A 12499-nucleotide genomic window follows, 5' to 3' on the forward strand; every position below is an offset into this window, starting at 1 on the left:
TCCTAGACAAGTTCTGGAACCTTATTTGCTTCAAAAAGCACTATTGCTTCTTACCATCTCCTTGATAAAAAAAACTGAATCTTCCCCAAAGGAATCATAAAGACTAAACCTGTTGTCTCATGCACCTATGAATAGCTTCAGGTTTCAAACATCAGTTCAGGTTTCTCAAAAATCTGAATTTAAGCGGTTCTGAGGAGCTTCATCCTGCAACAAAACCTTTTCACAAAACCTTTTGGATGGTAAATAGAAACACATATGTGTAACATTGTATTAGTGACCATGGCAATAATCCAAATGTAGGGCACTACCAGAAAACCTGTGTTTTCTGGCAGAAATGCAAACTGAAATAATTGCCTTCGCATGAGGAAAAAAAAAATCAGTAGATATGATTAAATTATTTAAGTATGACAATAACTTCTGTGCCTGAGGTCTCTGTTAATCTGGGCACTGAGCTCTGTCTACCACTTCCTGACATCTTAGTGCAGGACCAAGGACAGACTTTAGCCTAACATTGTGTAAGACTAAAATTCTCCTTCCATTCCAGATATCTACAGCCAAACAAACAAGCAGAAAGAGTTCACACTTTATTTACAATACACTCTTCAATTTAAAACACCAACTCTCTTAAGAAAAAGGTAACAGTGAAACAGCTTTTGCTTAGTAAAACAAAACTTTGTCATTTCAAGAAAGGAGCTGAAAGTTACAGGATCAAAGGATAAAGTCTGCTTGGTGCATATCTAAGAAGGAATCCTTTCCACATGACCAGGGTTGTTGAGACTTAGAGCATGGCCATAAGGAATCTCAGACTGGCACCTTAGAAGGAAACGAGATCAAAAACTAACATTAAAAATGTATAAAGCAACAAAAATGAGCTGAGTATTAGTTTTCACTTGGTCGTTATTTTTACTTTCAGGACTCTTTTCCAGAGAGCAGAGAGAGTTATGTTAAACCTCATCAGGCTTGGACAAACTCACTGGGTTACGACTATCTCTATAGCCAACCTCTTCTCCATAAGCCAACTGCTCTGGCCACTTGCACCTCCTGCTCTGTGTGTATCCAGGCTCTCCGAGAAGACTGGGGCAGATATTTCAGGCTTCCTGAATGAAGGGCTTCGCTCAGCACACCTCAGTCATTTAACTTTGGGGCAAGGCTGACCTAATAACACAGGAAGGCAAAGGTGTGCCATTTTCATAGCCTAACAATCAGTTTCAAACCTGGATGGAGCTGACACACAGCTTAACCCCAGGGTAAGGAAGCTTTAGGTATGCACGTGGCTTCCCGACACATACCTAGAGCACATGGCTTTTATTCCTACTGCTAACAAGTCACTAACTTTATGAAAAATTGCTCCACAGAGATGCCCAACATTCAACAATCTGCACCTAGAGCAGCTCTGAAATCACATGAGACTGGCAGGGGATGCAGCCTGCCACGAGTTTCATCAGCGGAAGACTGCATGGCACACCTTTGTACCTCAATGGGCAAGAAGGAAATGTTGGTGTACTGCCAAGCACACAGCTAAACGTGGCTCTGGTCAACACACTGCCAGGACCAGAGCGAGCCTAGTGCAGTTTTTAGTGGCTTCTTTTCAAAACCAGAGGTGGCAACAGAAGGGTTCTCATTTTGTGCAAGAATCTAAAGAAATCAATGACAGAAAGAGCTGACGGTCCAGAAGGACAAATAAATCACAGGGATGATCCATTTTAGAGGGGAGATACTAAAAGTAGCACTAAGCAAGTTCCAAAGTAAGCCCTGCTTAGTTTCAAATCAGCTCAAGAAATAAGAACAAAAGGCCATGGTGCTGTGTGCCGAGTGCACTTAACTCTACCTGATTTAAAGGGGTTACAGGTAGTAAACACCTCTCTGGACCGGCACCAGCAGCGGAGCAGCTGCAGGCCCTCCACTCCAACCAACTCCACCTCCCAGGACGCAGCTCTCACAGCGTGTACCCAAGCGCAAATAGGATGGGACGCAGCCTGTGCGACACCCTGCTTCAGGGAACAGTTAGCGCCGGTGGAACAGAAATAACCTTCCCATCACACGGCACCTTGAGATTTCCCAGGAGGGATCTGGAAGAGCATTAATTTCCCCACAGATGAAAACACAGGCCTCCAAGAAACAACAGACGAGCCGGGATGTTTTCAATGATGCATTAAGATGAAGTGCTCTGGGTAGGAGAAGAGCCATGGAAATTCACCAGGCCTGTTAGCGAACACAGCTGGTTCATGCATTAGAAACAAGGAACACGATTATTTCCTCTAGCACAGTGTAAGTACCAAGCACTATTCCCATTAGTGAATCTGAACACAGAGGCAAAACCTAAAACAAAACTAAAAGCAATCCTCTAGATGGGCTGACCAGGCATACATGTACTTCTGGGCTCACTGCTTGGTCCTCACAGGACCTCACAGTGTTTCAGTATTCACCCTAATATTCAAGTCACTGCTTTTCCAGGTGGGTAGGAACTTACCCTAAAGCTCACAAGGCTTCACTGAGCAGTTTGCTGAAATTGGGGTGAAATCTAAACAAGGTAACACTCCAGCTGGAGATAAATCAGACCCAAATGGCTGTCATTCCCCACAGCAAAGTAGCACCAGAATCCTCTGAACTGAGGGCAGATCTTCCACCCTGAAGAGATTTGGCTCTTTGAGTCCCAGTAACAATTTTATGAGTGCACAAGCACACATGTTTCATGATGGTGATGCCTGGGCACAAAAATGACCTCTGCAAGAGGCTCCCTTGAAGGAAACTGAAGGTCTTTTAAGGGACTGAGCATACAGTTTCAGAGGACCAGCAACAGCAGGTGGATGCCTAGAATTGGACAACGGATGCTGGGTTGAGTGGTAGAGGCAGAAAAATTCCTGTCTGTATGGAAATGACTGCAGAGATCTGTAACCAGGTAGCTGAACAAACTGAGATCGGGAAGTCCCTCAGGCTTAAGGGCCTTTAAACCAATAGTAACATGCAATAAACCAAATCACAATTATATGGCAGTTGGCCAAAGAGAAGGGTCCGTGTGACCCGATCAGATGATGGGCTTTTGAGGAATGGGGCCAAATCTTTATAAATAGGCTACATATGGCCGAGTGTGGGGTTCACAACCTAATAAAGGCCATCAGAAAAACAGCCTGCAGTGAGCAACGTGCAGTAAAAGGCAAAACAGAGGCTCCAAGAGAGACAAAACCCAAGCTACAACTCAATAGAAAGGTTAAATAGGAAGGGATAAGATTAGAAACAGCAAGGCTCTCCTCAGTTCTGCCAGCTCTGGCAAAAGGACCCCACATTTATTGCTAGGATGGAAGGGCACAAGACAGCATCCAGCATCGGCAGTGAAGATGCAATGATTTACTTAATTAAGCAGGAAAACTGACCAAAGATCATTTTATGGACCTGTATTACTGCACTTTACACCTCAGTATTCAGTCCTTTAGTAAAGTAACTGCAAGGGGCAGGGAACTGAGCCAGGCAGTGAAAGGTATCATGCAAACATGAGAATCTTTTGATAACATCAGGCTCCCAGACCTTCAATATCTTCAAAAGGTCGGTTTAATCTTTACGTAAAGTGACCTCTGCAGTCTTTAAAAGGTTCCCACGTAACAACACTATAGTTAGCCAGACAGAAAGTGCTCCTAGCCATCTGTCTGACGCTTGCACTTCTCAATTTCAAACATATGCTCACTTGCTACCTACCAATGACCCAGACAAACTGCCAGATTCCTAACAAGATTCAGAGGCTGCTCCAGGGAAGCGTGTTTAAAAGGTGCATTAGCCCCGAAGAACAGCACAGCTCTGAAACAGAGCTCACTTACATTCAAGCCAAGGAGGTCTAAAATAGGAAGAGAAAAAATAAAATGATGTCTTCAAACAGTTTCTTGAAGGTCCTACAAACCTTGTTTGTTCAGAAGGAGGAAATTAATTAGTCACTGCTAGGAAAGGATCACAACCTGTGCCATGAAGCCCTGAAGACACATGCCAATGACAGCTAAAAGGCACCGCAATAAATTAATTGGTCGACATTGTTTAGACAGAACAATAAACATGTTTGGGGCATTCTCACTGAGCTTTGTATAAGCCATTGCTAGACTCTTACCCACAACCCCATAAGCTGCTTTTCTTTCTCTCTTCTTTGGAGCTGTGTGAGGTTACAGAAGCCACCGAACCTGTCTTGCTGTTATCTGATCTAATCTGGCCAGTACTGCTTGGATTCTACTGAAAGAAAAAGGAACTTTAAAAAAAAAAAAACAACAAAACACAGCTTTGGGGAACAGGGCAGAGGAAGGGAGCCATGCTGAGCAGGGCTGTTTGTTTCCAGTTTTAGGCTAAGCTGTTCAGAAGCACGGCACTTTTGGATTTTCTGACATCCACCTTCAGCACTGACCACAGCTTCTTTAAAAAAATCATGTCCTTTTTTGAAATGGCCCGAATTACCACCCCAAATTGGATACAGCCCAGAACAACCCACCTTGGCTGGAAATCTTGACTTTATTTCCCATATTTCCATCTCATTAATTACCAAGGCTGACCAAATGACTACCAAACTGTACTTGGCACTGCTCAACGCATGCATGCAGGTAGGTTTTAGACCACTCTCCAACAGAAGAGCCTCGATTTTCATAGCTGCTGAGACTGTGTACTGAGGTCTTCAGTGGGAGGCCACTGACTTTGTTCCAGGCCACTGACTCCAGGACAACAACTTGTAACATTCTTCCTCTGAATTTTACAGGCAAAATGCACTGCATTATTTGGAGACCTAGAGTCTTATACATACTGATGAACCGCTTCATGCAAGTCTATCAGAGAGAGACTTCCCTTCCCTTCCATACAAGGGTAAATTTTGTGGTTATGCAGAGAAGTTAAATGTTGGCCTTTTCAGTAGGGACACAACTAGCATCCAGTTTGGTCAGCTTCAACATCATCCCCTACAAACTCAAGGCAAGGACAGGCAGAGAGGAAAAAATATCCATTTCTCTGAGGGAAAATCCAACCCCAGAAGTGTCATCATCGTCATGATACCAACTGTGAAGACTGAGCACAGATCAGCAACAAAAACAAGATAAACAGCAGCGACATTCCAGACCGAGGTCTGCCTAAACCACCTAAACCACCATGGCAAGTGTCAGGCAGCTCAGGGGAAGTCCTCCTAACTGCCCGACTCTGCAGTAGTGAATCATGAGATAAGAAAACAGCCCCACTGCAAACAAACCTTGATTCCAAGGCTGCAGTTATAACTAACCAGCGAGAGGGCACAGCACATTTTATGAGGCATACTGCAGCCAGAGCTGGGTGGAGGTGGAGGCCAAGCAGCTGCCAGCAGGGCACCAGAATGCAATGCGAACCACAGGGAACTCACTGGTAGGAGCTGCATTTACACAAAGGCCTCCTGACATCTCAGCTGTTCTTAAACCATTTTCTCCATTTCTTCTATAAGCACAGCCACCTTATCGCTACCTTATGAGAAGTCAGTTTATCATCATTTCCATTTCGATTGCAGCTTTTCCTTACTGAGCGTGCAGTAGGTGGGTGTCAGCACCTTCTCACACAACCCCAGCACCTTTAAAGCTAAGGCTGATTCCTGCCAACAGATCTGAAAAGCATCTGCAATGACCAGAACAATACCTCAGACAACAATGGGTAAAACAGACACAGGCTGGAAAGTGCCAGTAGGAAACATGCTCATGGGTTTGCTGGCATCGAGCTTACAAGTGAGCAAGCAGTGTTACTACCTTAATGTGAGCGAAGTTCTGAACAAACCACTTCACCGGTGACTTACATTTCACAGATCCTGCAGCACTTAAGTGATTGACTTAACTAATCCACACACACAAAAATGGCTCCCAACTTTTCCATAGGGATTTACCATGCTGTCAAAAAGTCTGCAGTGAAGTCATAGCACTAGGACCTTGCTATTTATCATGAACCAGATAACAGCACATTTCAGCATCCTGTAAAGTGTCCTGACAAAGTCTAAACTGGAATCTTTCAGCCAGACACTGCACAGTTGAGAAGATCCAAACCACCCACCCCATTTTTCCTAACTGTGTGGGGCAGCATTCAGGTCCCAATCTGCGCCTGCTGGTCCCAAGCCATGTCATCTGCTGTACGGAAAGAGAGAAAAAAAGCAGTCCCTAAGTCCTCATCATTAAGCTTTTGCACAAGCACAGCCTGAATCAGTTTTATCGAAACAAAATACCTCCTCTACCTCTACAGTTAAATTAAAGGCACCAAAGCAAATTAATAAAGTACAGTGTGTATTTGGATGTTACAGGATTATTTTTTTAATTGTACTTGTTTCAGAAACAATTAAGAACTAATTGCTATGAAACAGATTATTTCTGAAAACAGAGAAGGTCTGCCTACAGTCAGTGATCAAAAACCAAGGGTTGGGACAGAACATGAAAAATAAGCAAATAGGCAAACATAACTTATGTCTCCTACCTTCTGCTTGCTGTTAATAAACATAAAGATTTTCACAGGAATCTTTGCCTTTTTAACCTCTCTCCTCATTGATCCAACCACCAAGAAATAATCTTAGGCTTAAAGCATAACACAGCTTTCTACCAGCAAAGTGTAATGACACTACAGGGTCAAGAATAGAAAGAACGGAGGAGGAAAGTGTGGGGAGCAGTCAGCTAAAATGGCAAAGGATGTTACTGCAAGTTGCTACAAAGACCCTGGTTTAAATCCCATAACCTTAACAGGATCCACAGCAAAGTTTTCACTGTAGCAGAACCTCTTCCTGAAGTTAGTTTTTTCTAAGATGTACTCTCCACACTTTTACTTCACAAATCAATAGAAATGCAGGACAAAACACCTGACGCAAGTGCTGGTCCCCTTCTAAGGGACACAGCCAGAGCCACCCTGGCCTTCCAGTAACAGAGCTGTCAGACCCGAAACCAAGCATCCTCCACCCCACTGCGGAGTCAGGGCAGCAGCAAGCCCGAGGGAAGTTACACTTAGAGAGCCAAGAATACCTTATCTCAAAGGATAAGGTGGAGCTTTACTTTTCCCCTGTTGCAAAATTGGTTATTAAGTAATCTGTTTATGTCACACATACCAGCACTCCTAACAGTGGCATTACAGCACTATGTCATTACCTTCAAGGAAAGGAACGTGCAGTGCTCTAAATGAATGGGAATGGCTCTCTTACACAGGAGGTTCAGCTTAGGGCAGTGCCTGTTCTTGATTTCCCCCACGAAAACCTACGCTTTCTCACTTACTTTCCTTCTACACCCTGAACCGGACCTAGGGAGCTCCCTTCTCTCACCGAGTCACATTTCAGGGCACTTTTTTATCACAGAATTTCTAGGTTGGAAGAGACCTCAAGATCATCGAGTCCAACCTCTGACCTAACTTCTGCTCCACGTCAGTGAGGGGACAGAAAAGCAGCTCTTTGTAGCTAAAATGCAGTGAATTTCTTAACTAAGCCGTCTCACTGAAAAACAGGGGTACCTGCAAATGAATCATTTTTGAATGTCAACAGCTGATATCGCTAATAAAATAGCAATGACATGCAGTGTAGGATTAGACTGAGGTGCCACCTTAGAGAAGCATTAAATCATCTCTGGAGCTAGGCCAAAGGGACATACTTTTGCAATGTATATAGGGTTTCTATTAATGTTATATTTACTCAGCAAGGGCATGACCGACAATTGCTCCAAGCTGAAAATGTCTCAACATCCTACTGACCAGAAATGCCCCATTCCCCCGCTCCTTAACCAAATCCTTCCCTCTCCTCCACACCACGACATAACCAAATCTGTGAGCAACATGCTAATCCAGAGCTACTATCTCCATCTCACAAACATAATGCAGGGCCACCAGCTAGTAAAAAAATAATAATAATAATAAAAAAATGAAAGACCAACTTCAAGAGTTGTATTCTGGAGAGTTAATATGCAAGAGATGGATGCTCAGAATGATGACTTTCAAATACTGTCTTCATTTGTTTTAAATCAAACAGATTGAAAAGCAACAAAAGCAGCCTGCTTCATAAGCATATCATAATGCCTCACCTCCCTGCTCAGTTGTTTTCCTACAGGCTTGGTGAAATTAATAGCTTTAAGCAACCTTCCTAAGGAATTTGATCAAAATTGACTTAGTGAAAAGATAAATTATTGGCAGAGGAATGAATAGGAAAGAGGCAAACAACTTCATCATAAGTATGTTTTTCCTCCATGAAATCAGGTGAAAAACAAAAACTATCAGTAAAAAACTAAAATACATCTGGAGGTGACAATTCTGCTTGCAGTTACTTTCTTCTACAGAGATTGCCACCAGTGTAAGCTAGTCAGAAAAGTGAGTTATAACAACACCACAGAACTGGCTGATGTAATGGAGAGGTTTTGAAGCTAACACCTCCTGGTCTCTAGACAAACTCCTCTTTGAAACTGTGCCACTCCACCTCTAATGCAGAAATCTAGCAAAGAGACTTAAAACCATCTGCACCAAGTGTCAGCCAAGGGCCTTGAACCTGGCGTTTTAACCCTTCCAATGGATATATGCAGACTGTAACTGTACATGGGGTGCATGTATGCATATTAGGTGCGCGCAGACATTACTGACATACAGGACATACAGCTGTGTGCATAAAGAGTTAGGAATAATTAGGGACACACACCTTCTGTATTGAGGCAGATAAGTTCCCTTCACAGTGCCGAAGCCTTTACTGCTTTTTTGCACTGTGGAAATGCCTCAAATTTGCAAGGCAAGCTCTGAATGTAAGGCTGTCCCCATGCAGAAGCGCAGAGTGGCCGAGCAGCAACTTGCCAGTCGAATCTTACATGCACTCCTCTGCAGCGAGACACTGACAGATGCTACAGCGTCAGCACTGGCTCTGCCACAGCCAGCGACTCCTTTTGTGATTTAGCTAGGTCATTCACAGGAGCCTGACGAGAATCAAGGCACTGCCCTCTGCACGAACAAGGGAATTAGCTGGTTACACAGCTCCAAGTCTCTGGAGATTCAGACAAGCAGCTACAGTTCTCAGAGGCCTGTTGTGTGCAAACAGAAACACTGCATATTTTTTCACCTCGTCTTCCTCTTACCCCAGTGAGATGAACAGCAAGTAGATTGATAGCCCAAGTAAATCAAACGAGGATATCTGTATTGCAACATGAAGATAAATACTTAAAACATTAACCCAACCTTTTTCACTGCACCTTCAGACAGTTAAAACAGTCACTCCCACACTGCTCTTCACAAACAACAATCTGTATTATGTTCTTGGAGCATCGCATATGGGTGATACATACCACAAGAGCACGTGGCAACATTTAAGGCAGTAAATTACAAGAAATATTCCCCCTCCCTCCCCTCTCAAATGTTTCCGCTGTGCCAAAGCATCAATTATTCCATGAGCAGAAGGCAATACAAAAACCCTGTCATTCCATCCCTGCAGACAGCAAATGGCCTCATTAAACCCAACATGATGATTTATAGCTACTGAGCACAGATCGCTTCATACAAGAGGGGAAGAAAACAGAAGTGTTTACATGGAAATGTCTGCTCTGACTTCCGGGAAGTGTTCTTATCGATCGCTTTTGCAGATCATTTTCTTCTATACTGTTTGATCCTTCAGTGTCCACCAGTGGTGACAGTGACACGGGTGTAACCCTATACTTTTCAAAATATTTTAAACTGAAAGCCACAGGTATTTGTTTACAAATAAACTGGAATAAAACTATACACCCAAGTCAAAAGGGAAAACACAATATCGTGAGGTGAAATGCTGGCCTCGTTTCCCTTCTAGCTAGAATATATAACCTATTGTCTTTTCCTCCTCCTCCATTAGTTTATGAAACACACTGTCAACTGATCCTCATAAAACAAGAAAAACAGAATTTGCTGCAAATAATTCATTCTTATCAGCTTTAAGAATTTTCCAGAACCAACCCTAAAAACATGAACTCCTGTGAACTCCCTTCTCCTTTCAGATTTCACAATATTTTTATTCAGAGAGAAAATAAAAACACTTTCAAAGAAGTCTACTCTTTTCCTAAAAAGCAAGGAAACTTTTTGCTGCCTTAAAAAAAGTTATTCTCCCAAGAGTAAAACCTTATTTTTCTACCTCCTAGGCTAAAAAAATAATACAGGAAAACATCCTACTTGCTGCCTTATGCCCACCCCCAACACTCGGTACAAATTCTGCCGGTCTTTCCAGTTTGCTTCGCCACCTGCGACACCTGCCACTGTATTCCAGCACTCCAAGGTGCAGTGGTGATATGCAAGTGTTGCTGGAAGGCTCATACGGGAAAGAAAAACAAAAAGCCCCAATGTGTCACAGCCCCTGTGCAAGAGACAGTGAACTCAATTCTGTGGGAGGTGGAAACGTGCCAGGAGCACACAATAACGTTCACTCTCAAACTGAAAAAGAGAATGTCTTTAAATTTTAAAGTCAGTTTCGGTCTGGTTAAGCTTATCAGTGTTTCAGTCAATTTTAGGATTAATTACTCAGCCGAAACAAAGGTGCCCTTTTTCTCTGCTATCCGACTGGCAATTTTATATACACATACGAACTGTGAAGATACCCTTTCTCCCCAGCAGTCCACGGTCTCTTACCTTCCACTTCTTCTTCATCACATACATGTTTAAGGAAGGAAGCCCCTCTATCCAGTACTGCCTCGTCCTCCATCCTATAGTAATAGAAAAGAAAAAAGGAATGCTCAGACTTCTCCTGGAGCGAGCTATTTGAACCAGCCCAGGTCCTGGGCAGGTTAACTTGCAAGCTGTTGTTCATGTTATTGTGGGCACTGCTGTTCTCCTTCCAGTGCCTGCTGTTCCTTCATAGAGCTCCTTTCAAATGGCGTTTGGTATAAGCTGGCCTCACGTCGTTCGAATTCTAACCTTGAGAGGACATCAGTGCTGACAGGTGTGAGAAAGGTAATCCCAGCTAGAAGTCTTTGTTGTTTTGCTTTTTTTTTTCTTGTTCCTTTTTCCCGTTTCTTTCTTTTTTTCCTCCTTTTTTCTTTTTTTCTAACAAGGACATACACACACAGGCAAGTTTGGGATTGTCTATGCGAGAGCCAAGAGTTTGTGGAATTCCCGTTTCCCTTTAAAGTTCTTCTAAAAGATGTTGGCTGCAGAGCCACGTATACAAGCAAGCACACATGCTGTACACAGACACACACACGCGTTCGCATGCACAGTGGGAGACTCGGCTTCAGCCAGCCTCTTAATACCAGCAAAGCACACTTGTCTGTCGAGAGGCAAGCTTTGTGTCACATGTTGGCCTTAGAGAAATCTGACATACGAGGATTATCCAGAGACCAAGCTACAGTAAGTCAGGCCATCACAGCAGTCATGTATGTGTGCCACCCATTCATTCATCCATCTGGGAACTGATTTTAGTCGTTGCTTTCTTTCCCCTCCCTTTCTCTCTCCACCACTTATCAGCTCCTCTGTACAGAAGAGGCTCCAAATTCTACACCTCCACCATGAAGTCCTCCTGTGACACTGCCCAGAACTTGCCCTGCTCTATTTCATGCACAAAATAAAGACCCTGCATGCTTTCCAAGGGCTCATCTGCAAGCTCGTTTCTGACCGGCAAATCTAAAAATGGAAAAATAACAAAGAAAACATTTCTAGTTATATTAAATAATCTACTTAAATATTGCTTGGAGGCTAAGCATACATTTGCTGCTCATTGTTAGACAATGAGCTGTGTAAGCTTAATAGCAGTGTAATTCTCAATAGAACTGCAGGCTCCATTTGTAACCTCTTTTCCTACCAAAGGGAAGGAACTGGCATGTCTGAGTAACAACTGAAAAACAATACCTTTTCCTTTTATTCTCTAGGTGGAATAGCCTCATACAGAAAGAAACAGACCCTTCAATCTTCACATCTATATTACTTCCACTTAGGATTCCACAAGATGCTCCAAGTGCAGTAGCAGCAAATGCTTAAAAGGGATTTTTAGAGGTGCATTCAAATTCAGGACAGTATAAAACCCAAACAGGTAAATAAGAAGCAGTGAACACATCCAGGGATATCTACCTTGCAACTGCATGTCAATGCCTACCTGAACAAAGAAGCGTTCAGCCACAAAAGCAGCAGAGCCCTCCTTTTCTAAAAGCAGTCCTCAGGCAGCAGTTCTCCCACCTGTGACACCGTCCCCACCCCAAGCACCTTGACCCACACAGCCCATCGGTCTCTTCTTTGGCTTGTAGTCTGCAGCTCAGCTCACATGAACGACTCCCAGATATTTTGCAGGTGAGGAAGAAGCAAAAAAGCTCAGATTGAAAACCAGTGACCACGCATATGGAAATACACGTTTCATCTGGATTACGAGACGGCAGCAATACTACAGCACTGTACTCAGAAACAAACATGAATCTCAGCTCCTGACTAAGTTCAGATCCAACACAGAAGTTTGAAGCAAGGCCCGCCTCTCCTTCGCTGGCTTTTTCTTCCTGCACTGTATGTAAGAGAGCCGGAAGACTGGAAGAGCGAATTCCTCTGACTTGAGAAAGGCACCATGTCACAAGCAGCTGCTGCCCTGCGT

The 12499-nt window shown here is 43.4% G+C and overlaps 1 protein-coding gene across 5 annotated transcripts in view; it reads right to left on the minus strand.

The window, feature by feature from the left end:
- Positions 1-12499, minus strand: part of SLC4A4 (solute carrier family 4 member 4) — a 230640-nt gene that overhangs the window by 157106 nt on the left and 61035 nt on the right. For all 5 annotated transcript variants that reach the window (XM_032186495.1, XM_032186498.1, XM_032186494.1 and 2 more), the window contains exon 2: positions 10558-10631. In XM_032186495.1, coding sequence (XP_032042386.1) covers positions 10558-10631 — 74 coding nt within the window. The remainder of the gene's footprint in view (positions 1-10557; positions 10632-12499) is intronic.

Source organism: Aythya fuligula, chromosome 4 (assembly GCF_009819795.1).
Source record: "Aythya fuligula isolate bAytFul2 chromosome 4, bAytFul2.pri, whole genome shotgun sequence".
In the NCBI taxonomy this organism is placed as follows: Eukaryota; Metazoa; Chordata; class Aves; order Anseriformes; family Anatidae; genus Aythya; species Aythya fuligula.